This window comes from Telmatherina bonti (genome assembly GCF_933228915.1).
Source record: "Telmatherina bonti genome assembly, chromosome: 6".
NCBI lineage: Eukaryota > Metazoa > Chordata > Actinopteri > Atheriniformes > Telmatherinidae > Telmatherina > Telmatherina bonti.
Window position 1 is genome coordinate 9,582,675 of NC_136624.1, and position 26,910 is coordinate 9,609,584.

The 26,910-nt window shown below is 42.6% G+C and overlaps 1 protein-coding gene across 1 annotated transcript in view; it reads right to left on the reverse strand.

The window, feature by feature from the left end:
* pdzrn3b (PDZ domain containing RING finger 3b) overlaps positions 1-26,910 on the reverse strand; it is a 102,122-nt gene that overhangs the window by 69,353 nt on the left and 5,859 nt on the right. The window contains exons 2-3 of the mRNA XM_079241841.1: positions 20,942-21,028; positions 17,791-17,898 (exon numbers count right to left, since the gene is read on the reverse strand). Coding sequence (XP_079097967.1) covers positions 17,791-17,898; positions 20,942-21,028 — 195 coding nt within the window. The remainder of the gene's footprint in view (positions 1-17,790; positions 17,899-20,941; positions 21,029-26,910) is intronic.

The window sequence follows — 26,910 nt, forward strand, 5'->3', positions numbered from 1 at the left end:
ACCACCCGGCTCGGAGCTTCTGCAGGTCCAGTCAGGGGAAGGTCACAGATAAAAGAGACGTTAGATCACAGCTCCTGACCCTGACGAAACTGCAGCTAACAGAACTACTGACAGGCTTTTCCAGGGTCTGCCGGGCAGAGACAACATGTCTCGGAGGCGCTGACTCTTTTCATTCCATGAATCACCAATTTCTCCAAATCATCACATTTTTCAAACGTCTGTCTTCAGATGAACATGTTACACGTCTTTTGCCGATATCCTCTAGTTCAGCGCAGCAGGAGGAAACCCAAACATCCTTGGTTCTTATTTGAAAATTGGAAGACCTATAAGTCGGCCGTCTGTCTGGACACATTTTAAGGCAGCCTTCAAAAGGTGGGCTGGAGTACAGATGTGTGTATTTGTGTAAAAACCAGCCTGATGACTGCCTGACAAAATGAGGCAGGGTAAATAAACCGGGGAATGAATAAAGAAGGTTTCTGGCAGCGCCTTTCGCTGCAGGAGAAAGAGTCTGGAAAAGAGAAAAGTGTGTATCGTCGCTGAAGCTAAATCATCTGCGAGGTTAAATCTTTTAGCAAAGGTCACAAGTGGTTCAGATCAGGGAGGTCGCGACCTTCGCCGGGTTTATTTGGACCTTTGTGCAAAAATAATCACAGAGCTCTGTCTTCTTGCTGCAACAGACATTAAGAGTCTGGAACCACTTCGCTTTCTGACCCGCTTACCTGAAACCGGAGGGGGGGTTGGCCACGAACATTTCCTAATTATAGTTTGAAAAGTGAGAGTTCTGGACATGTTTCCTTCAGGATGTGGAGTGCTTCTCCGAGGCAAGCAGAGCATGAGAGTTTGTCTTTGTGGTTTGTCTGCAAGAACGAGCAGACCACTTGGAGGTCCGGGTCTGGGAGGAGGTCCAGATGAGACAGAGAGGCTTTCAGTTTTTACCTTCACAATGCAACCGCACATGCAGCTGCTTTAAGCACACACTGATAATGTCTGAGGATGCAGAAACCGTGGAGTTAAAGAGCGGACAGCTGAATCTGGGCAGAGGAAGCGTGACGTCGTGGAGGTTTTGTCCTGTGTGGCCGTCCCGCTGATGTTCACCGCATGTTGCGCAAGACTCCGCGCTCTAAACAGACTCAGCTGCAACTGTGCACTTCAAACAGCACCAGCTCAACCTCTCCAAAAAGACAAGAGAAAATCTGATAAAGACCTCGTCTTGACGGGCCAAGGGACAGCTGCGAGACGGTTAACAGTTCTTTGGCTCCACTTCAAGGTATTTGAGGTGTGGAGCGCAACGCACGGCCTTTACCTGAGAAGTCTGCAGCCGAAGAGAGCAGCTCCGCCGTGCAGACAAACACTAGCACGTAAGCACGGCTTCCAGGTTTCTGACTAACATAAATAAACCTTTAGATTTCTTCTAGGACAGAAGAGCTGGGGTTGTGTGGTTTTTCTAAGTCATAAGCCCAAAAATAAAGGGCCTTGTGTAAGATCCGGTGTGTGGAAGCCGAGCCCGGCAGTCAGCATGCCTCTGCTGAGGGACAGCAGCTGCTGGCCTGATATAGCCTGGCTGCACAGTGGGGGGGGGGGGGGGGGGGGTGGGGGGGGGGGGGGGGGGGGGGGGGGGGGGGGGGGGGGGGGGGGGGGGGGCACAGGGGTTAAAAGAGACTCTATTCTCTCAGACATATTAAAGAAATGATTTTACACTTGTTGCTGTGAGCTCAATAATATAAAAATTAGGCTTGATTCAACTTTAACAAGGCAGAATCTCAGAAGCCCTTCCTTCTGACCCACTTCATTTATCTGCATCAGTCCTGCTTCAGGTCGCTGGAATCCTGCACTCCCGTACTTTCCATGTTAGTTTCTTTATCAACAACATTGCATGTCCTGGCAGAAGAAGGCCTGATGAGGCCATGTGATATGACAACATGAGACAAATAGGTATCTGCTGTAAATCTGCGTTGGGGTGATGGTGGCCGACTGGCGCTTGGAGGATCAACACCAACGCTAACAGTAAATTATCCCAACATTCGGTAGAAAGGGACACAACAATATGCTATTTGACCAAAAACCTTCCTTTTGCGTTTTATGCCACGTGATAGCAAACGTTTCAGAAAATGAATGAATGAATGATCGCGCTCATGTTCTGCATGAGGTCCCGAGTAAAAACAGAAGAAAAGCAACTTTCCTTGGACCACCTTCTACCTGCCTCCTTTTATTCTCGGCCGAACTGTCAGAGAGGACGACGAAGCAAAAAATGTAGGGACAATAGATTTAATTCCCTCTATTTGAAAGCAAGCTTGAGGCAGCAGGGTTCATGGTGAACATTAAATAACTAGGAGCATCAAACTGGCTTACAAAGGCCTGCTGTCGAGCCGAGACAGGCATCACGCTGGAGACGTTAGACAACAAATTACTCCTCTTGTCCTTTGCTTGGTCAGACTTTCTGCTTTGCTGTTTTCAGAAAAATGGCAAAGAGGGAAACATTTTCTTCTATGTTTGATTGGAACCATGACTCAGGGCTATACCCTTTACCACCTGCACACATCAACAATGCCGCTGCTTGGTTAGAATATGGGGGGAGGAAGGAGGGAAAAGCTTAAAGATACAGACAAAATGGCTTCCCTTTACCTCTGCAAGCATTCCTCTCTGATTAAAAACTACATATACTCGCTGAGGCTCTAATCAAAGCAGCGCTCTGTAAGCTTGGAGTAAAAGTACCTTATTGACACCTTGGCGTTGGCCTTGGCATGGGGCTCTGTGCTCTCAGCCGGTGGTCCCGGGCTTCTTCTGAACCTGCCAGAGACTTTTTCCGCTGGAGTGCTATCATGTGTCAAAATCCAGCGGAGTTTTGTGGATACAACCTTTCTAACCCCAGATACAAGGTGTTTTAATGTGTTTTAATGAAATCCTGACCTGGAAGGATCGGCGTCAAACAGAAGCAAGTTATGAATGTTTTTGGATTCCAGCTATTCACAGATGGGGCCTGAATACTCTATGGTATGCTCTGTAGTGAAATGCGCTCTTTTCGGCTCAAACCCTGAAATATTTAAGAGAGAAAAGCTTTTTTTTTTCATTTCAGGCACAATGAACATGCGGTTTTCGTAGCTGCTGATGCACAGGTGGAATAAAAGTTCAGAAAAGTGTGCACCTGTGTTTTCTCAGACAAAGGGGAGTAAAGGAAGGAGCATACTGTACTTCCCTGCATGACAACGTCCATTAAAAGCCTGTTCAGCGAGCCTTTTCCAACCATTCCCCCAGGCTGCTTGCCAAGAGGACAGAGGAAGTCCTGAATGGGACAGAGGTAACATCTCTCTTGGTACAAGTGGAAAGCCAGAGCAATGTGTGTAACATCCACGCTTATGAACAATGTTTCCTATTTGCACACATTTGCATGAGAAAAGGCAGCAGCTCGGGGCGTTGGACTCTCTGGTGGGACCAACTGAGACTCTAAAGCAGGTTGTGTTGTCAAGATTAGTTGACAGAGGAAGGAAAACAGTCTGAAAGGGGATGCCATGCTACCCACCACTGTTCGTCCCATCACGGTTAATGCAACACACCAAACTGGGACACGACTACAAGCCAACACCATTTCCCAGTGAGAGGTAAAGCTGAAAGGAAGCGTTATAACCAAGTCAAAGTAAATGTGCAATTGTTTTTTCAAGTAAATGCTTGTTGATATATTCCAATTAGTCCAGATATTGGTGAACATCTGTCACTTACAGGAGGTGCAGTGATATAAATTCTATGCAGTGCATGTGTTTGGTCCTAATGGAGCCTGGAGAAATGAACCCAACATCTGCTGGCAGCAGAGTCCGACAAGGTCACAGCACCAATTAGGTTTAGACCTGCTCAGAGGGCCAGAATGGCAAATACACCACACTGCTTATGATATTAAAAAAAGCTGTCATCAAGCCACTACTGAAGAAGAAAATCTTAAACTTGTCACTCGTGAGCAGCTGCAGGCTGACATCACACCTCCCCTGTCTTAGTAGGATTATAGAATGACTGTTTTGATCACTGTTCAGTCAGATTTTCAACCACACCAAAGCACTCGGACTGTCTAGATCAGGTCTTAAATGACATCTGCTGGAGCACAGATAACAGTAACATGTCCGTCCTTGAACTACTGGATCTTAGTGATGCATTTCATACGGTTGACTGTCACATCCGACTAGACCAGCTGAAAAACTGGGTTGGATTCGATGGCACTGCAATTCAATGATTTGAACTCTATTCAAAGGACAGGGACTACTTTTTGTCTATGGGTAACTATAAATCTGAGTGAACTGAAATGACCTGTGGGGTTCCCCAAGGCTCCTTTTTTGGGCCACTGCTGGTTCAACATCTCCATGCACACATGGAGCCATCTTCAGCCATCTTGACCAAACAACAGAGAATTACATCACAAAAGGTTCTTCTCATGCTGGAAAGGTTTTTCAGAAAAAGAAAAGACCGAATGAAAAAGGAACAGCAGAAACAAAGGTTCCTGCGGCCCAAAAACACAAACGATCTCCATACTCCTGAGGGAAAGTCGATGGAATTCATGCTAAAATAATTTATTCAGGACCCCAGAAATCTCTGCCATAGTTTCCATCTACAGGAGGGGACTTCCTCTCGTTTTGTGCACAAACAGCAGGAACTGCAGCCATTTAAGGAGTCTGTTTTAGGTCTTACTTTAAAAAAGAAATTGGTAGAAATTGGTAAAATATTGGCAACAGCCTCTAAAAACCAAAGCAGAATTAAGAGGAATGAATCCTTACATCGGTTCTGTGTTGTCCTACCAGGAGCTTCCCACACTCCACAACCATCAGGGAGTCCTTAAAACTATCCGATGCAGCCATTTGCTCTAACTCAGGACCCTGCGCTGTTATGCATGTTGATGTTTTTATGTTCTGATGTACATCAGTAACAGCGAGTTGATTCTAGTGTGGGAAAAGAAATGAACTTCATCATCACTCACAGCACAACTGTAGTGGTTCCGTATGAGAGGAAGACCGGCAAACTCCAGCATAGTGATGGATGGGTAAAATATAGCCTGTAATCTGCTGTAAGAGTGACGCTGGATCACAGAGTGCCACACAAACCATGCTGACATTACTGTCAGCATATAGTAATTTCCATAGAAACAACTCCACGTGTCAGAGCTTCTGCTGCCAACGAGCAAGACGTGGAATAAGTGGAATAAAACAGGAAAGTCCCTGCGTGTGTCATCAACTCGTTGGAGGTGCTTATTAAAGAGTCTCATGGGAATCCAGTTGTGTCGAAGGAGAAACAATCTCCAACAAAATGTTTCAAATCAAACCTTGAACAAAACTGTAAGTCAACATCTTGTGATTTATTCCTAAATAGGCAGCTTGTTTCTTCACTTAAATCATTTCCCGCCGTGGGGTGCTTCCCTACTCACCACTTCCAGCTTGTTTCTTATGTTTGCTGTGAGGCTTCTTTCTATCAGCTCTAAGTAGAATAAACTCCCTCTGTTGAAGCCTTCTGCTGAAGACTCGCTTTATTTGACAGCTTCCCTGCTGACGTGTTTAACTGTCGTAAGTTATTCCTACTCTTTGTTCCTAAAGCTGAGGCAAAAAAAGTGAAATAAATCCTTGAGATTTCTGGCTGTTCTGCAGAAAGATTTACAGCTTCTTAAATGCAGTAACACAACATCTTTAACTGTGGTCTACACAATAGAGGCCGAATGTGGTGAAAACTGTCATCGCTTTCGTTAAGCGGACCGTTTTATGCCTTTGCCACTGTTTCCTATTTAGGTTGCGTTCCCTTGTGAGATTCCCACTGTGATCATCTCAAATACTGACATTTTGTGCTATTTTTAGTGCTGTGACAGGGAAAATAGAGCACAAGATGAAGGAATGATGTGTACATTGAACCATGGTCTTTCAGCATCAAGGAGTTTTATGGTTTGTTAACAGATTAAAAGTTGAGTTTCCATTAGAAATGTGCAAAACCTAAACTTCACAATAAAAAAAATCGCAAATAGAAACACCTACATTTGGAAAAAAAAACCTCTTGTATGTCGCTAAAAAGGTTTACGCTCTCATGAGGTGGTTTTTCAGACATTTCAATATAGAAATATATCTCAAAAGTGTAACGGGAACACTTCAGCTATGTGACATAGCTGTGACTGCAAGGAAGTCATATGACCCCTTCATTTCCGGTAAAGATGGCACGGTATGGATCAAACAACAGCTAACTGCAGAGTTATGCAATGAATTAGAAACAGAAATGAGGGAGAAGGGCTTCAAAAAGCTGTGGAAAAGTAGAAAACCCTGAAATAACACTATGTGGCAACTTTGCATGAGCCACACGTCTCGTAAGATTTAGCTAACCAGACAAACAATCAGCCTCTCATGGTCCTGATGGCTTCAAAATTTATCTGGGGGACCATAAAATCTTGGGGTACACGTCCTCTTGTCTAAAATGAACACAGCACACGGTTGAATTTATTGCTACAGTGAAGTAGCAGAAGAAGCAGGTAGGAAAGGTTCAGTTTTCAAACTTACATTTCCTTAAAATATTAGATGTTTGATAAAACATCATCCTACCAACCTGTGCGCTAAGCTTTAACTTCTTCTGAGAGCTTGACTCTGAGCTCATCTCCAGAGTTTAAAGGTGGAGTATGTAAGATTTTCAATATTTTAAAAAAAAGTTAACTAAAAAATAACTACAATCATAATTATAGTTTTTTTTAAAACATGTAGGTTCCAGTCTGTCCATATTTGATGTGTTATTAAATTACAAGTTTAATTAATGACAAAGACCCTTCTTGAATGTTTTCCTACCAGTAAAAAAAAAAGTGCTTTTTGTCATTTGTCATTAATTAAACTTGTAATTTAATAACACATCAAATATGGACAGACTGGAATCTACATGTTAAAAAAAACGATCTAATTATGATTGCAGTTATTTTATTAGTTAATTTATTTTGAAATATTGAAAATCTTACATACTCAACCTTTAAAAGATGAGTTGGGGCGTCTGCAGCTCAGGAGGAAGAGGAGTCATCTTTCAGCCAAAAGGTCGGTTTGTTTCCAGGCGGCAAGACACTAAACCCTGTAGCCATCAGTGTGTCTATCAGAGTATGGGAGTATAAGTGTGTGAATGGATAAACGCATCATGTGGTGAGTCGTCAAGCTAGGGCTGGGCGATATGGCCGAAGAATAAACTCTCAGATTTTTTTAAACCAAATCTGATTTCCGATTTTAATCGATTTTTGACTGAAAAACTGAAAACACTACGTTTCCATTCCACATAAAACTGCACAAAAACCTAAATATCGCCATAAAAACCCGCTCATGGAAACACCTACATTTTAAAAAAAAAAGTCTCAAATGTGGCTAAAGTTTTTATGATCTCGACATGGTTTTTCAGACATGCAAATATAGAAGCATGTCGCAAAAGTGTAATGAGACACTTTTTATGCGTCTACGTGTCCCCAGACGTGACGTGGGGGTCGTGACCAGTTAATTCCCTGTAAAGATGGCGCGGTGTGGAATAAAAAACAGCGAACTTCCGAGTTTTAGAAAAGAAAGTGAGGGAGAAAATCTTTAAAAAATCTGAAACAAATTCTCCGTAGCAAGTAGAAAACCCTGAAATAACGTTACGTCCCCACTTTGCATGAACTGCAATGTTTGTAAAATCTCACGAGAGAAATTAGATTTCACGAAACGTGATGCTAATGTACTACACATTGTTCAATGGAAACACCCGCAAATCACAACTGTTGTTTGTCGAAACTTACAAATATAGTTTTTATTTAGCAAAAAATGTAATGGAAACACAGAGGGAACACTTGTTGTACGTTGCTTGCTGCCATGTTGTTGTGTTTATGCGCTTTTGTGGGAAACCAGCGGGAGTACGCTGACGTTACTATAAGCTACAGAAGCCAAAAAGGTGATGGCGGGGCAAAAAAAAAAAAAAAAATCCCAATTTTCATAAAAATAAATCATCATCAACAGCAAATTCGAATTAATCAATTAAATCGATTAATCACCCAGCCCTAAGTCAAGCTCACTGGAAGCGCTGCATAACTACAAGCTGATTTACCACCTAAAACCTTTTCAAAAATAGGAAATTTTCCAAAAGTTCAAGGCTGTTTTCTCATTTTTCCATGATGTAATCACAGTGATTTGTGCCTCCAACAAGGAAACCTTAGTGTTTACACTGAACGCAGAATTATTTCTGAGGTTCTTATCGTGATACTTTTATGAAAATGTTAAACAGATTATACATGGGAATGTTTATATAATCCATATCCTGCTGCTCAAAGAGGAGAGAGAGAGAGAGAGAGAGAGTTGGTGGTGATTAAGATGCTCAAGCCAAGATGCATTTTAGAGGAGCACAGGGAGGAAACGACGGGCCATTACAGCACAACTCAGACTCTGTTAATCAGCCTATTAGGGTTTAATTGAGGGTAGTTAATTAGGAGTCGGTGGGCAGTCTGTGCTTCGGGGTCAGGGGCTGACATGAGAAGCAGCAATAGAGCGGATTCTTGTCCACTAGCCGGTGATTGATTGGCAGGAAAATTGGTCCTAATTATACCTGTCTGTTTTAAACCTTGTTGGAGCCACAAATTGACCCAGTAGCTCCAGCGAACAGGGAGCCAGCTGGGACGGTGCTGGAGCAGAGCAAACACGCTTACAGTACGCCCAGACTGCATGTCTCCACGAAAATCATCAGGCGACGGCTCGCCCTTCAGGACACGAGCTGTTTAAAGAGAGTGGAAAACACAATAAATAGGAAAACAGACAAAAGCAGCTTTCTGGCTGGGCTTCACATCACACCATCTCCACTGAGACGACGCCACATCTTAACCCCCCCCCCCCCCCCCCCCCCCCCTACACACACACACACACATTCGGAGCAGTGGAAAACAAAGATGTGCTTGTCCTCATTTCGTAAAAGCTGCTCTGGATAGAGTAGTGGCTACCACCAGAAGCTGATTATGGACTCTTTAAAGTTAGATTTGATTTAATGTCCTGCTCCTTCCTCAGCTGGACCACGGGGCACAAGAATGTGGCTCACTGCTAGGATTGGCCCACTTAGGCCCCGGGTGGATTCATCCTGTCCTGGGGCAGTAAAGAGCACTGCTAGATTCAGCTTTCCCATCTGAGGAATAAACACGCTGCATGCTCAGGGGCCAAAATCCAATAAAGGTCTTGACAAAGGTCTGTTTCTTGACTCAAAATACCAAACAACATGTGACTCCCCTTAGGGGAATAACTCCTGTGTCTGTTCCCTGCAGCCCTCTACATCAGAAATAACGCCTGGGGAACTTTTGGCACATGTCCTGTTATGTATACCATGTGCTGTGACAACTTGCTAGTAACAATTTGATGTGGAAAATTCCGCTAATATTTAACAGAAATGATGTTTTCCAAACTGGTGGCCGGCCACATGCATGTCAGGACAGAACATTGATCGTTAAGTTCCATCATAATGCAAAAGAAAGCAGGATCCATCGGTGCATTTCCATTCAACAAGTAAAACATTACTGAATCACGTTGGAATACTGTTTTGCAACATGTTGACAAATTGAACAATGAACATCTAATTTTGCTTCTAATTCCAACAAAAAGAAAGAAGCGCTGACGGACCTGCATGTTTTCTGACCCCCCCCTCCAACACAGACCAGCAAGTTATCACGCTAATAAAAACAGTTTTAGTTATTTAACCTGGTGGTAAAAATAAAAAAGGCTACCTGACCCCAGCTCAGCGGGGGAGGGCGGGACTTTAGTTTGATGGGCAGGGAACGCAACCAATCACATGCTAAGGATCATACCTTTAAAGCTTGGTATGAGGCAGCTGTTCTAAAAGCGACTGGGCACAGATGAAAAAACCCTGAATGTTCATCTGACCTCCAACCAGCTTCTTCTTTTATTCTACACATCCTGCTCTGTTTTAACCAAAAGCAGCTAGAAAATAAGAAGCAGCCGTCGCAGTGTAGAATAACCACACGGCACAACGTACATCTTATTTCCAATAAAGAAATATTGTACATACATATGAAATTTACAGAGCTGTGAAACCATTTGATCAGACATCAATGTACCCCCCCCCCCCCCCCAGCTAAACTGTTAGCTGTTTTAGTCTGTGACGTAATAGCGTGAAAAGGTAAATATTTCCACCTATCAGAGTAGATTCACATATTTATGTACACTAGCTAGTAGGTTAGCAGAGCAATCCAACCAATGACTTCCCAATGAAACCAATGAAAATGTTCAGATTGAAGTCAATCCCTGCTAAGTGCTAGCTGAATGGTTTTTATTCTGTCTCTGCTCTGGTATTTTAAGATGTTTGAAGCACAACTGCAGAAGTTTTCAACCTTAAAAACTGCTCGTTTTGATGGCGCGCTGACATTCATTATGCACATTCCTGGAGACATCACTGCCCTTCAGCATTCCAAGCCTAAGAACACAGACTTCACACATTATCTTCCACGCGACAGCTGTTTTACTTCCGATGCCAGCAACCAGACGTCGACACATCAGCTGCTTTCAACGCGCACTGTGGCGCATTTAGCAAACAGACCTACGAGGTCATTATCGGAGGAAGCAAAAGACACAAGACAATAGTCAACATCAGACTGACTTTTACTGGCTGGAGAGATCTCAGGTAAGAGACAGGATGAAGACATTATGTGTGAGACATTTTACACCCAAACCTTGATTACAGTTTATGTGATTGCTTATAAACTAGTTATAACTACAGCAGCTTGCTCCGCAGACACTGTAAATGTAGTTGTTCCTCCTGCTGTCTGCAGCCAACAGTCTGCAGCTTGTTACAAAGGAAATAAATATTATTGTTTGGTCCAGTGTCGACACATTGTGTTTAGTTTATTAATCCTTCTTATCGCCATTTTTCAATTCAACTGACATCCAATGTATGTATTTGTGTAAACATTGTCTAAGCAGGGACACATTCCTGCTGGCTTGCCCCCCCTCAAAGAGTGCCCTGTCTCAGTGTTACTTCATTAATGCTACAATTAACAGACTTAAACATATTCATTTTCTCTCACATACATACATATCTTATCTTGTTTTTTAATTATTAAATACCTCACCTACTGTGTAGAAGTATGGGGCAATAATTAAATAATGCAATACTGTGAGTAATTTTACCACAAAAAAGCAAGGCTGGGTGTCCTGAACATACATGCCGCTTTCTTAAAAAAAAATCATTAAAAAAAGCAAGATCTTTAAACTTACAGTATTTGTTAAAAGCTTTCCATTACTTCTTTCCTGTTAACATTCAAAGCTTTTTGTTTCTCATAGAGACCAGCCGTTTCTGTGTGTGTGTGTGTGTGTGTGTGTGTGTGTATGCGTGTAAAAGTCTGGTGCTTGAACTGAAGCGTTTACCGTTTTAAATCCCTTTATAAACAGAACGTCTGGTTACAATGCAGAGATAGTTACTTACCCTTGTGGTATTCCCATTACCATTGGAGGTATTTGAAAACCATTGTTACCTGTGGTATCAGTGTATAAATATGAATATTTATGTGTGGTTTTACACATGTGCATTAAACTGCTTGTTGTTCTGAGATAACTGAAAAAAGGAAGCAGTTTTTTGTGTCTGACTTCTTTCCTGGCATCTGTGTATAATTCTAGTTTTAGCGTGTCGTGACTCGGCTGTGCAGCTACTTGCCGTTCTGCATCTTCACACTATTTGCTCAAAATTAAAAATAAAAACAACAATAAAAATTTAAGTAGTTGTTGCAGTTTAACCTCCGTGACCTCAGAGAGTTTGCTGAGGGTTTATAAGGCAACATTTACAAGAGCAGCTCGGTTCTCCTCCCCTTTTCCCAGAAGGCCAGACAGAAAACATCCTCTTCACCCTGAACGCTCAGGCACGGCCATTCTGCAACTGGGACTCTGGATTAGTCATATTGCCCAAGCGAAGAGGTTCAAACATGACTGGATGTGGAAAAAACAATTTAAAAAAAGAGAGAGATTGTATGTACATGGTCAACATGTACATACAAAGTTGACCAGGAGGCAGAGCCTTTGGTTATCAGGCCCCTCTCTTATGGAATAAGCTCCCAGTTAGTGTTAGGGAAGCAGACACCCTCCCCACCTTTAAGACTAGGCTGAAGACTTATCTTTTTGATAGTCTTTGATAAGTCCTATAGCTAGGGATGGTTAGCATCCCTTAGTTATGCTGCTATAGGTTTAGACTGCTGAGGGACATTTCCTGATACACTGAGCTTCTTTCTCTTTATCTCTTTCTTTTACCCCCCCCCCATAACAGTGTTGCATCATTAACATGTATGTCTCCTGTCTCAGCAGGTCTCCCTGGCCGAGAGTAGCAGTTCCTGTTGTCTGTTGTCTTTCTGTCCTCTTCCCCCCACACAGCAGAGGCAGATGGCTGCCTGTCCTGAGCCGGGTTCTGCCGGAGGTTTCCTTCCTGTTAAAAGGGAGTTTTTTCCTTCCCACTGTTGCCAGTGTGCTTGCTCAGGATGGGAGATTGAGTTGGACTCAACTCAATCTGTTGGTTTCCTTATATAGGCTGTTATGAATTGGCTTTCATCATGTTTTCCCCTCTGTCTGTAAAGCGTCTTGAGATGGCATTGCCGTGATTTGACGCTATATAAATAAAGTTGAATTGAATTAAATTTTCATTTAAATAAACCAATTCATCAGACACTCACACTAGACTGAATTAGAAGGCATGTATTAAATCTCCATGCTAACCTGACCAGTGTTATGATTATTCTGTGGAGGGGAGAGCAAAAGCAAACGCAGCTCATGACCTCATGAGAAAAAAAACGCCTGAACAAGGAAGCATTCATGAGCGGATTCATCGCAGCATGTAGCTCCGTTAGAGGACAAACATCTGCCATCACACACTTCTGCTAAGAGCCTGTTATAGAAGGATGAGCAATCTATCACCATGTACATGCTACATCCATATAGACTTACTGGAACTAACACCTGACCTGCAAGAAAGGAAAACAGCTCCGCGCTTGTCCGCCTCCTCAGGTGAACCAGCATTTCACGGCTGCATGTAATGCGATTGTCAGTTTATGTAGTGCTTGATCCCCATAGCAGGGTCGTGCCGTGCCTCAAGCATGGGTGTCAAAATACTGGCCTGCTCGGCTTGTAAAGCAAATTTCACGTGTTAGAGAAGGACCAATATTTTCCTTTCCACTTTCATGGAAAAAGGTGGAGGTGTTGCCAAAAAGGAAACTTGTTTCTTTTTGCTTCAAGTTAAATGTCGCTAACCCCACTTATTGTAAGCAGCATGAAAGGTAAGTTTTCTTTTTGTTGCAAATTAGGATTAGAGTTAGGGTTAGGAGCCACTTCATCACAATGTCGTTGAAAATGTATGAAAGCGTAAACCTGTTTTGTTTTCCACGTCAAGTCACAACTTTCCTCTTGTTCACCCAAGCGGCAACCTCCGGCAGTTAGAAGTGAAGCCTATGCGGAAGTGCATAAAACTGCAGTTCCCCCTTCATCCACTAGGGGCTGCAAAACAGAGCAAATCCCCATAGACTCCCATGTTAAAAAGACCAACTTCACTGCAGAAATAAACATGTTTACAGCAGAAATAAACATGTTTACAGCCTGGTTCAAAAATCCATTTTAGGTTTATTAGGTCAGGTTTACCTTCATGACAACTGTGGGGGGAGTGAATTTTTTTCTAACTCGCCCGTTTAAAAGTAATTTAATTTCAAAGTTTGGCATATTGAGGGGCTTGTCCTTTTGACTGACAGGTACCAATCTCTGTCTTCAAGTCAGAAGAACGTAGAACAACCACGGTTTTTAGCCGGTTAATAACGTGACTTAGCTTTAGCCCACTTACCTCCGTTAGCTGGTTAGCTCCTGTTATCTCCGAGTTAGCTCGGTTAGCTTTTAGCTACGCAAAGCTCGGAGTTCGCTCAATGTCAATCATCCGCCATGACGCTCACAGCTCCCATCTCAGCTCCACCTCTTTGCCCATATTTGTATTTTCCGGACGAGACGACGCACATGACGCTGCCAAGATGGCGACGGTAGGAACCGCCCACCGAGCTTCAATTCAGCTCTTCAGAACCCTACGGGTGACGTCACGGAGGCTACGTACATCTATTTCTATACAGTCTATGTGTTCGCCACAAAAGACGTCAACTCTTCCTGGCTCCTGGTTCATACCGCGTGTTTTTCACACATCAGCCGGGCAGAAGTTTCTTCTCGTCGGGTTCTGAGAAGCATTGATTGGTTGGATGTTTGAAGAGCGCGTGGTTAATGTGGGAAAAGCGTGACGTGAAGTGTTGCTACTTCTGTATTTCTGCTGACGCAGGTTGAGAGGAGCACATTAATGAAGCGCTGCCAAGGTTTGAACCGAAACTCACTTTTTGGCACCAGATGAAGATTTCATTGTTTTAACAGAAACTCTTATTTTTGCAAAGTTTGACCATTTATCCCCCAAGTTCAGCCTCCTTTGATTCGCTCTGTGTCTATCCACGCTGCAGTTTGCCTGATCTTGCAAGTGTGCTTGTTCAATCGTGTCTGACTACTCCGGTCAGGTTGTACTGGAATATTGTTTCCTTATCTGGTGCACATGTACCTGGCCATTTGTCTCCTTTTAACTGTTATAGGGAGTAATAGGGCATGGGTGGGGGTGGTTGTGGGTGGGTGTAAGGGAACTGTGGATATATGTGTGTGTGTGTTTGTGTTTTATCTATTTGATAAATCCCTTTGTATTGTCTTTTTTAAGCTCGAAAAGTGCTATAGAAATAAAGTTTGATTTGATTTGATTTGGAAGTCAAATTTCTTTGTACTGCGACGCCAGTTATTCATGATTAATAAACTTTGGATTCTGATTATTTCCAAATTGGCCACCTCCTTTAGCATTGTGACTCTAACTTCTTCCATACCACCTCTCTTTGGTTTACATGATCTGTTCGCAGCTTATTGCTGACTTTGAACGCTTCTATAACTACATCTACGCCAGCTTTTTTCATCTGAATCCTGGTCCGTTCGCTGGGAAAGTCACTTTATTTACGGATTTGTGTGAAAGTTTAAGCAAAAAGATTTGTATCAAAGAAACAAACTCGGTCTATATGCGAAGGCACATCTCTGTCTGCCTAAAGTGGACCAAATACAGAAAGTGGACAACAAAACAATGTGCATTATGGGTAAACAAGCAAAACGTCCATGTATGGGATGATAGGCGGCTCTGAATGGGAGACATGGATGAAGTCAGTAAAAGTTCTGATAGAAACCTGATAAACCCAGACCACAAGGATCTGATCCAGGTCCGTTTTTTACTCTGATAGAAACACGAGTTGTTCTGCATCAACCAACAGATGAACCCGTATCCCTCTTTACTGGTTCTCTCATCTTCTCCTTCGGTAATTCATGACACAGCGCCTCCTGTGGTGGACAGTGGAACGCGTTGTTTAAAAGGTCTGACTTGTTTGAGACGTGCAGTCTTGATGCAGTCATTGTCCAGAAGAAGACATCTGGGACAATGTTCTATGAAGAGGAAATGGCAGCACCTCTTCTAATAAATGAGGTAGAAAACAATTCAGAAGTCTACATGGCATCCCCTACTCCAAAGCCAAAGTGGTGAAATGTATCCTGACACAGATGCGAGCTGCAACAGTTGTCGAAACACTCCAGCTGACTTAAGCCATATGTGCTGGTCATGTCCAGCCCTGACAGCTTCATGGTCTTCTTAAAACAAGGTCAGCGGCGCTCTGATCTGCAGCCCAAAGCAGCAGTGTACGATATTCCCAATAGACCACACCAATAAGGGAAACTTTAAAACATAATTGCTTTTACATATACATTTATAACACGTGAAACTGTAGCTGTTAGTGATATCATACCTGAGAAAACGCACTTCCCGAGAGGCGTGATGGTGAATGAGAAAGCTGCTGCATGTCTGATGTACAATTTCCCACATTAAATGTTCAACGGGACACAGTTGCAGGTCCACAAGCTCAAAACATGAACACGAAACTGCCTTTAGGCACTTGGGATTCATTTCCTTAGATTCCCGTCTGGTAACCACAGAGTTCAAAGAGCCAATCTCCTCAGGTTAAAGGTGCAACCCACACAATTGCAAACCGTATCATGACGTTGCACTTCTTTCTAAAGGCTGAAAAACCATGACATGAAACTATTTGCTCGTATCAGTCAGCAAAGAAAGGGGCAATGAAACATAAACCATCTTCACGATCAGGTTTCCTCCAACAATGAAAAGAAGCAACGTAGAATATCAACTCTGAGCTGTCTGTATGTTTCCATTTCAACGAAGAATTGATTTATTTCGTTGGGTTTGTCTAATAATCCCTCACCTTGTGAAAGGTAAAGGACATTAAACATGGAGCTTCGCCACCTCCTTAGGCTCTTCACATCCTCTCCAAGCTGGAGGTCTCCTCCCAATGGAGACATTTCGTGACTTTACTAACAATAGATCACAAAATGAGACAAACACTTGCAGCATCATCTTACAGGTAAATCTGCTCTGTTTTTTCTTAAGTCGATAGAGGGGAAGGACTGCTATCTAAGCATTAAAACCTCCATGAGAAACCTTTTCAAGTAACCAAATACAGCAACATGTGGGCCATTTACACTCTTTGCCAACCTCAGTTCAGACACACACACTCATAGAAACAGACACTGTGTGCAAACACACACCTTTATTATCATGTGGAATAACCTCTCAGTAGCTAGCATCAGCCAGTGGCCCACTTGTACATCTGTCACATTTATGAGCTTTCTGTGTTTCCAGCTACATTACTTAGTTTGAACCACGGCTTGGGCCGGAGAACTGCAACTTTTCTATTTGTATCTTGTTAGCATTTGACTGTATAAACGGAAGAATAGAGCGATCATCAGAGTCCAGATGTGTGAGTCCTCTTTTCTTGTAAACACTCTACACAAACATCTCTGTGAGCGATGTGCTGCTAAAAAGCTCTGGGGCAATTTCACTGAGGTTTGACAATAAAGCCTGCGACAAACCATATTTGTCATCTTGTGGCGTGCAGAAATGCACACACGTAATCCATATAAACCTCTCATTTCAATGCAGGCATTGTGCAGGATTCTGGGTTTTCTATAAAAGAGACCTTTGTGATGTTGTGTTGAAAAGTTGACCTCAGGGTGAGGTACCCTGTCCACACGAGATTCTGTTTAAAAGCCAGAGGAGGATGCTTCACGGCAGCGCTGTCAGAAGGGATTTGCTAGTTAGAAAGCAAACACGGGGTGCTCTCAGTCAAAACCAAAGACAGACAGTCTCCCGCCGGGTTTGTCTTGGCCCGTCTGTGGTGATGCCTCAGTTAGCAGGACTTCTGCCTGACTGTTGACTGGTAGGAGTACATGGTGAAACAAAAGTCATCTGCAGGTCTATCCCAATTAAGATTTTTTGGTGCCGATTAGATTTAAATTGCGATTCTTATGATTCCTCGATATTGCTGAATTTTTCAGACTGAAAACAAACCAAAAAAATGTATTAAACTTTTTTTGCTCGTCATTTTTCTTCATTTCAATGAGGAAAAAACAACACAGTAGCCAGACCATCATTCTGCTGCTATAATGCCCAAGAAGACCAGTAAAACGATCAATAAAAACAATAAAAATCACAAAAATGTCATGGATTATTTTTATTTCTTTGAAAAAAAAAAAAAAAAAAGGATTTTAAAATTGTGAAGCAAAAAAATCCTGATATATTTTTCAATCGGATTTTCCCGCCCCGACTATCCATGCTAGGAACTGGAATAGATTTCCAAAACGCAAATTATTCCACATGTCTTCACCGGCACATTCGTTGTTGCAGTTCAGAGTACATCAAATCACATACCTCAACTATTCTGTCGTGGATCTGAAGGCCTCCCTCCTTGTCTGCCGGACCTTCCTCAACAATCTTGGACACAAAGATCCCTTCGTTTGACGCGCTCTCGTTATCGTCCTGTGGAATAAACAGCTGTTACTCTCCAGCACAACACAACCATGATGTTCACATGCTTGTAAAAAGAAACCGTTTATTTTCTTTTAGCACGTTCACACTGCTTTGCTGGTTTTACATTTGCAAGGCGGAGCATGACTTCAGCAAATGTTCAACAACATGTTGTAACTGCAGGGTGACATGCAGCGCCTCCATGTCACAGATTTAAACTGGGAAGGTTACATAACAACCTGAAGAAGAAATCCCTGCAAACTTTGGGGTTTTGGGAGAAAGTTGAGAACAATCAAAGCTGTCTTAGCTGTTGTAAATGAACTGTTATCATATGATTGGGCTTGTTTTACTTCAGCTTAATACGGGTCTCAGCTGCTGTTTTACTCCTCACTTCACATTTGTAGCAGTCGAAGACAGAAGTGACGTCAATTTCCATCCCATATTACTGAATGTGGCAAAAGTAAGTTACATTTTAGCCATTTCATGGCATTAATAAACTGATCGAGGACAAGAATGTCTTAAATATGTCACAGGTTGATGAGCAGATATGAGTTTAAAGCCAACATGTACGACTGGAGCAACTAGTAGATTACGTTACTTTTCAACAAACTGTTGCCTTAGCCTTCTTAAGACACTGCAACTAGGTCTGGGCAATTAAACGGATTTTAATCTCAATTACAATCTGGGTTTTTAACTATCATAAAAATAAAAGGGTGTGATTATTTTTCTCTTTGCAGTTTCCTCTCCTGCTGTCTTCAGCGGCGTCTCTGGCATTGCAGCGCTGTGCTGTAAACTCCTCCCACAGCCGCTTTGCTTTCATTCAGACACTGTTGCCAACTTGCCGACTTTCTCACTAAATCTGGAGACTTTTTTTTTGTTAAAAGCGACAAATCTAGCAGCTTTTACTGGAGTTATTAGAGACTTTTCTGGTGTTTTGGTGACTGACTTGAAGGCACATATTGTTCTGCAGTTACTGTAAGGAAGGAGCAGCGGGAGCCTCTCCCGTCCTAAAGCACTCCCAGGCGGCCAGTCTCAGTCGGCTCCGGCTGCAGGTCAATGTAGAATAACTGCAGTAGGTTGTGGAAGTTCACCTAAACATAGTTTATACCATTGTCAGTGACAACTGGCTGCATTATTTTCCTATACATAGTTCAGCGAGTTAAATCACTGTAATATCCCTCCGTTATGGGGTGTTACCATAGCAACGCGTTAACCAGCTGGTTCAGATCAGCCGTCTTTTAACAGGTGAATGAGAGAAACGCGCTGCAGCCTGACAGCGGTTGTTTGGCATAAAACGTACATCCAGGCCAACGTAAAATAGTTCCTATATAAGTGGTAAAAGCGGATTAAACAACTCAGAACCGTGAATTAGACGGTTATATTGTACGACACGGAGTCTAGAACACCACGACGCACAGCGTTGTTTAAAAATACTGGATAATTATGATAAATAATAGAGATCTCAATTTCAGCCAAAATAATCGTGATTATAATTTTGTCATAATCGAGCAGCCCTAACTGCAACTATGTTTTTTTTAAAAAAATATATTAATCAACATAAAGGCAAAGTGTGAAGAATAACAGCTGATTGCTGAATTTAATTTTTTCTTTTTTTTTGTTTCTTGAAAGGTTGAGGGAAAAAAAAGTTTTTAATTAAGTTTTAACCTTCAGGTTTTAAAAGCCTGGTGTGTGTGTGTCTTAAGCGTGAATCAATGCTGATGAAATGATTTCAACAAACCCCCAAATGACCAAAACACAGAAACAGGATCGGTTACGAAGAGGTGCACACACATGAGCCACATATTTTCCTGTGGACATAATCTACCTCAACATCTCAGCAAAAGCAGCAGAAAATATCTGCAGGTCTAGATAACAGTGTGGCTAAGTGGAAAAATATGTCTTCTTCTATTCTGGGTGAGGTGACCCTTTGACCTCGCCTTTTAGTGTGGACTTTAGGATAGGCTTTAACTTCAGATGCTTTGCCCTGGAGGATTGACCTTGGCCCACAAATGGGCCTAAATATTAACATGTCGACGTTCTGAAGGGGCATGAAGCAATCTGCACCCACCACTGTGCTGGTGACCCCAGATCAGAGCTAAGTCCAGGTTAATGGCTCCTCTTAGCAGTCTCTAAAAACACATCAAATGTCTTGCACACCCCTGCTGAGCATGACCACACAACTACAACTTAATAAAGCTTCGGGTATCACAGCGCAGACAATGCAGATGTAGATAAGATCTGCTTTAATGCAGCCGAGGTGCTAATAGCTTACAGTGCACAGCTTTTCTGTGTATTCATTCAACAAACTGACTATTCAACACCAGTCTGTTGTCCCAAGAGCTGCAAGAACTACATACATTTTCACTAAGTGCTGATTTGAGGTCAGCAGAGAGGCTGGTATGGTGCATGTGCTAATCTATGTGCTTGTGTGGTTAAGACTGGTGCTGGCAAGCCAGTTCGCAGCGCTATGGGACCACGGACAAAATGGTTTATATGAAAAATAACTCTTATTTTCAGCTAAGTCTGTGGAAAGAGCAGCCAGCTACGGTGGAGCGATAATCTGGTGAAACAGTCGCGGGCAGCACCGCGTCAACAGGCTGCAGGGAAAAAGCTCCATGAATGGGAGGTGGAACTGGGACCAGCATGGAGATCTTTCAGCCCTCCACTAAGCAGAGTGCGGGATTGTTAATGGTTTTATCTCACAGCCTGAAGGTAGGAAACACTGGCTGTGAGAGGTTCAGGCGGGGTTAACGGACCCTTCCTCTGTCTCGACCTCACCACCAAAATCCACTCAAATTAAAGACAAAACAACTGCGGTGAAAACCATAATCCCAGATTTAACTCTCATAAAAGTAATTATAGTTTTTTGTTTTTTTTTATCCAAATCCACTGAACCAGACCAGCGAATAAACTAAATAAAATTTGATAGTGTGGTTTATCCAACCAGCGACTACAGCGCTGTCAGTCAGGCTGGCCGCGCTTCCAGGATGTTCAATTCATTCCTGGGTTGCGCTGAATGAGATGAAACATCCAAAATGCTCGGCTCTCAACCTACCGCGCATGGCCTCCCTCCTACGATGTTAAAACCCAGAGACCCGCCCTCACGAAGAAGGACAACTGTCACAGTTTTGGTCTCGTCTTCCTACGAACAAACAGAAAAAAGAGAGGAGCATTATTCCCTGCAGCCGAGCAACATTGTGATGAATGGAGGATTCAGGAAAAGCTCATCAGCACAAACAGGAAAAACTACTTCATGACACCTAAAAAAAGACTTCATACAACTATCATAGAAATAAAATCATAAAACCAGTTTCTACACACTAAGAAGTGATGTTAGCACATGGAAAAATACCAAGCTAGCTAAGTGATCTAATGTACCAATCAATCATTTCCTCAAGAAGATTCATCATAAATCCATTTTTCCCCTCCAAACAGACAAACAGATGAAGTTAATGTTTTCTGTTGTTTTTGTTCCCTCATGGTGGGGGGGTGGGCAGGTCATCAGCCTGTAAAGCAGCCATAAAAAGGCAGTAAAACCAGGAAAAACATCCAGATTGCTTCCCGTCCTGCAGGAGAACCAGCGGCGTTGTGCGATAAGGGGCAGGTGGGCGTTCAGTAGCTCAGTTCAATAATGTTTAACTCACATTGGAATGAATGTTACTGTGTCATTTGGCAGCTGGAAAACTAAGACTGAGGCTGAACTTGCAGAACAACATGAGGTTCTATTTTACAGGGAAATAACAAAACAAACAAAAAAAGACACAGTTTCTCTGTTCCAACACGGCCGACTGGTGGTGAGGTCCGTGTGTCTGACGGTCTGCAGGAGGCACATTTAATCCAGATGTGACATCTAGTTTCTTTATTTCCACTGTTCCAGTATTACTTATGAGCCAAGCAACATCTGGAAGTTTTCCAGATGTTCCTGCTTTCTAAACAAATGTTCAGAAGCATGTTTATAAAGAAGTTTCCAGAAAGAGGATTTTTCTAAAAAAAAAATAAATGCTCCATTTTCAGAATAAATGAGCCAGAAACCAGTCCAAACCAGTACAATGTGAACTGACTGGTAAAATGTATCATTCTGGAATAAAACCAGGATTTCCTCCCAGTCCGAGTCTCCTGACTTGGTGGGTGGAGCCTCGGAGTTCGCATCTCCGGCGCGCTGCTGCAGGTCAGCTACATAACAGTAGCAGTCGCTATAACTGGTCCTTTGGGGGTTAGGCTTCATCGCTGTGTTCGCCATGACGTTTATCCTCCATTACCATTCTGTGCTGGACAGAGTGCACGGACAAACTGTGTCTCACTCTTTAAATCTGGTGCCATTATTATTCTAAAGAAGTAAAATCATCATATTTATTATAGACCGTCTCCCTGAATTATTTTGACTGTCAGCAGCTGAGCGCTCATCATCCTCAGCTGAGAGTCGCAGTTGCCGAGGAGCTGAGAAAGAACTTCTGTTTGCTTCGTTTGGCGCTTCGAGGGTTAAGTCCAGGGCTGTGACAATATGCTTTTGTCCCGATTCAGTTCCGATTTTTTGGGTGCCGATTCGATTTTAATTGCGACTCTTACAATTCTTCGATATTGCTGATTTTTGTAGATTAAAAACAACATAAAAAATGTATAAAACTTATTTTTGCGTATTGTTTTTTTATTTAAATGAGAAAAAAACAACACAGTTGTCAGACCATCATTCTGCTGCTATAATACCCAAGAAGACAAGTAAAAAGAGCAATAAAACAATTAAAATGACGTAAAATTTTTTCATTCATTCATTCATTCATTTTCCGAACCGCTTATTCCAATTCAGGGTCGCGGGGAAGCTGGAGCCTATCCCAGCCGGCTTTGGGCGACAGGCAGGGTACACCCTGGACAGCTCGCCAGTCCATCGCAGGGCCACACAGAGAGACAAACAACCACACTCACGCTCACACTCACAGGGACAATTTAGAGTGACCAATTAACCTATCATGCATGTCTTTTGGATGGTGGGAGGAAGCCGGAGTACCCGGAGAGAACCCACACATACACGGGGAGAACATGCAAACTCCACACAGAAAGGCCACTGACCAAACCAGCCAAGGATCGAACCAGCGACCTTCTTGCTGTGAGGCCACAGTGCTAACCACTGCGCCGACGTAAAATTTTGTTTATTTAAAAAAAAAAAAGTTTTTTTTTTTTTTTTTTTGTAAAAAAATACATTTTGAAATTGTGAAGCAAAAAATCTCAATTTTCGAATTATCGATTCAATTTTCGCTAGTTAAGTCCAGCTGCATTAGGCACACTGAGGTGAACTTTTGGCCCAGCTGGACGTGTAATGTCATCATGTGATGTGTCTTTAGTTTTGGTTTCCTGTCTTGTTTCATACTTTTCCCCGTTCAGTTCCCTCGTGTCGTTTTCTGTTTAGCCTTGTTCTATCTTCATTAGTTCACCTGTGTTCATTTAGTTCATCCGTGTCTCGTTGTGTTCTGTGCATTTATCTCACTTTGCTGGTTTATTTTGTGTGTTAGTTCCTCCAGCGTCTGCCTGAGTTTAGTCTTCTCTGGATTTCCACATCCCCGGCTCCCGCTCCTGCCTTGGGTCCACACCTCCATCTCGCATCGTGACCGTGTAAAAGTTGCTCAACAAATACCAGCTAATAGATTGTTGTGTGAAGTTGACTGGATTCTGCTTGTGTGGCTTTGAGCAAGTCCAGGCTGATGAAGGGAAATGTGCTGCAACAACAGCAGGAGACTGTCATACGTTGCCAGGAGATGTCGCCGCACCACAAACTACAGTTACACAACTGGGATTAAATAAAATGTGTTAGCAAGGCAGAAGACACTTTTTCCACACAAGTTTGACTCGACGCAGCTGCTTCAGCTCATTTAGTTGACAACAACATTGTTAACAACATTGCGTGACCATGACAGTGAGCATGGGACGTCCTTTAGCTAATGCAGCTACATGTAAAACAGCGGTTTGCCACGATTTACACCTACACGCGTCTCGTTCGAACAAGCTAACATGTCGGCTGTGAAAAGTGTCTGTTTCAATTTTGTTTTCTTAGCTGGAGGTGTGTGTGCAACAAGCTGATGTTTCGGCAGGCGAAATGCAGAGAAACACAGTAGCATGGCAGCAGTTCATGTCCATAACTGGTCCATTATCAAACCAGTTTATGTGCAAATAATTGAGATGCTTCAGTTTCTGCTAACTGGTACATTTATGTCTTTTTTTTGGGTGTGTATTATTCTCATAGACTGTATATAAAGAGATGGATGCAGCCGCCGTGACGTCACCCGTAGGTTTCTGAAGAGCTGATTTAAAGCTCGGTGGGCGGTTCCTACCATCACCATCTTGGCAGTGTCATGCGTGTCGTTTCGCCCGGAAAATACAGAAATAGGGGCAAAGAGGTGGAGCTGAGAAGGGAGCTGTAAGCATCATGGTGGATGATTGACATCGAGCGAACTCCGAGCTTTCTGTAGCTACGAGCTAACTGAGCTAACCCGGAGATAACAGGAGCTAACCAGCTAACGGAGGTAAGCGGGCTAAAGCTAAGCCACGTTGTTAACCGGCTAAAAACCGTGGTTGTTCTACGTTCTACTGACTTAAAGCCGGAGATTGGTACCTGTCAATCAAGAGGACATGCCCCTAAATATGCCAAACTTCGAGATTAAATTACTTTTAAATGGGCAACTTAGAAAAAAATTCACCCCCCCCACAGTTGTCATGAAGTTAAACCTGACCTATTAACCGAAAATGGATTTTTGAACCAGGCTGTAAACATGTTTATTTCTGCTGTAAAGTTGGTCTTTTTAACATGGGAGTCTATGGGGATTTGCTCTGTTTTGGGGCCCCTAGTGGATGAAGGGGGAACTGCAGTTGTATGCACTTCCGCATAGGCTTCACTTTTAACCTCCGGAGGTTGCTGCTTGATAATTCCATACCTGGGTCATTTTCCCTCTTATCTGCCACTCTTAGGTCTTTATATGGCGATTTTCCAGTTATGCTGACCACTCCAAGCACTTTACTCTACATGTACATTCATTGATTCACATGCAAAAAACTGAGACCACAGCCATCAGAGGGGCAACGCGGGGTTCACTGTCCTGCACGTACTCAGGGGTATCCTGGAATCGATCCAACGACTGGTATTGTCGAAGCAGCTCAGGACGTCAGCAGTTACAACTTGTTTTCTCGGATAAAATAAACTTAATATATGATCTTAACGTTTTAATATTGATTTTAAAAAGTCTTTAGATCTTCCTGAGTGAGTCAGTAAACCCTGTTCAGCTCATCCAGACCAAAGAAAGTCAGACATGAAGGGGTCAAAGAAGAACTGGGAGCCCCTTTCTCTCACCAGTTGCCTCCAGTATAAAGCAATACACCAGTGGAGCTCTTCCTCAGAGGCAACATGACATGAAAACGTCTAGGAAACTCACACTCAGACTTTATTCTGGTTTATAAGCAGGCCTTAGAGGGGAGTTATGAGCTAACATAAAGTCAGCGACACAGAGACTAAATTTAAAGCGGGCATTATTGGCATGTACAGTGGCCTGACCGTCATGCAGCCGTGTTCATGCCAGTCCACGCTGGAATGTGCACTCCTGCACAATGTCATGGCACCATTAGCAGCAAATGCTTCCAAATGATGGCAGCTACAGCCATCGCCGTCCACAAAAACACACAAAACAAAGACGTTAGCAAGAACTCCCCAGCAAGGCAGCTTTCTTTTCTTTTTTATTTTATTTTGACAAAAGACATATGACCAAAAACAAACTGAATTAAATGGCAGGGTGATCCAAGAATTAATGGAGAAAAAAAGCTAAATTAATAATAAAATAAAATGAGAAAATATATTGAGTGTGTGTGCGTGTATGTATGTGTGTATTAAATGTATGCTAAAGCTTTGGGGATACTGTGGGTTGGGATTGTCAAGAGTTCAGCATAAATTTGCTGTGTAGCTGTAAAGACGACATGTCTCCTAAGATGTAGAGTTGTGGGGACAGAGGGATATGGCAGCCTAAAGTATGAGATAGGCAGCTTTCTTTATCTCATCGTCAAAACTAGAATGTCCTAATAGGCCTGTCGCAATAAGCAGTAAGTCAATTAATCGCACGATAAGAAAAAATGTGTGCAATAAGTTCGCTGGACGCAATCGTTTTCATTTGTCTTTCTTATCTCTCTCGCACTCCTTTTGGGTAAGAGAGCGAGCAAGTGTCGCATTTGTTTTATGACAATATAAACTAATCACAGTAATACAACAAGCTTCCATCTGCACTTAAAACACAATCATCAACTTCAGTTTTCCCAGCTGGGAAAAAAGAAAAGACCTTAACAAACAGGCTAGCTCCATCTTCCCGACAGTCTACGATCACTGCGGTGTTTAATGGACAGATTAAACACAAACAGGATGGTGCAACATGGCGTGCACTCAGACAGCATGGTTGGTAAAGCGACGCTGTCCTGTAATGTTGTTAAAAAGGCGACATTTAGAAAAATGTTGCAAACATTTCACAGCCAGGATTAATTACCTGGATGAACATACATGTTGCAAATGGCAATTTCCACAATGACATGAAAAATTACACTGAAGGCGATTAAAGACATTTAATTTTACCATTACACCTCTGGTCCAGTCCAAACATGTCCTGTTATATGAGCTTTACCATAGACTATGTAACTGTGTTACAGGGTGTTGTGTTACACGTTGCCAAAACCCCAGGAGAAACCCTGATGTGTTTTATTAGACTGGGAACTGGAAGAGCATAAACTAGTCTGCACATCGAGCTAAATGTTCTTTAGAAAGTAAAGTTTGTTAATCTTTCAAAGGGCGTACTTGCATTATGATGGCATTAACAACAATAATTGCTCAGCGCAATGTTATCGTCCATCGCGATAATTTCTTCCACAATTAATCGCATGGCAAAATTTGTTACCATGACAGGCCGATGTCTTAACCACCAAAAATGTTTAAAAAAAAAAAAAAAAAAAAAAAAAAAAAAGTTCATTTTGGGGTAAACACGTTTAGAAAACAAGCCGAGTGGAAAA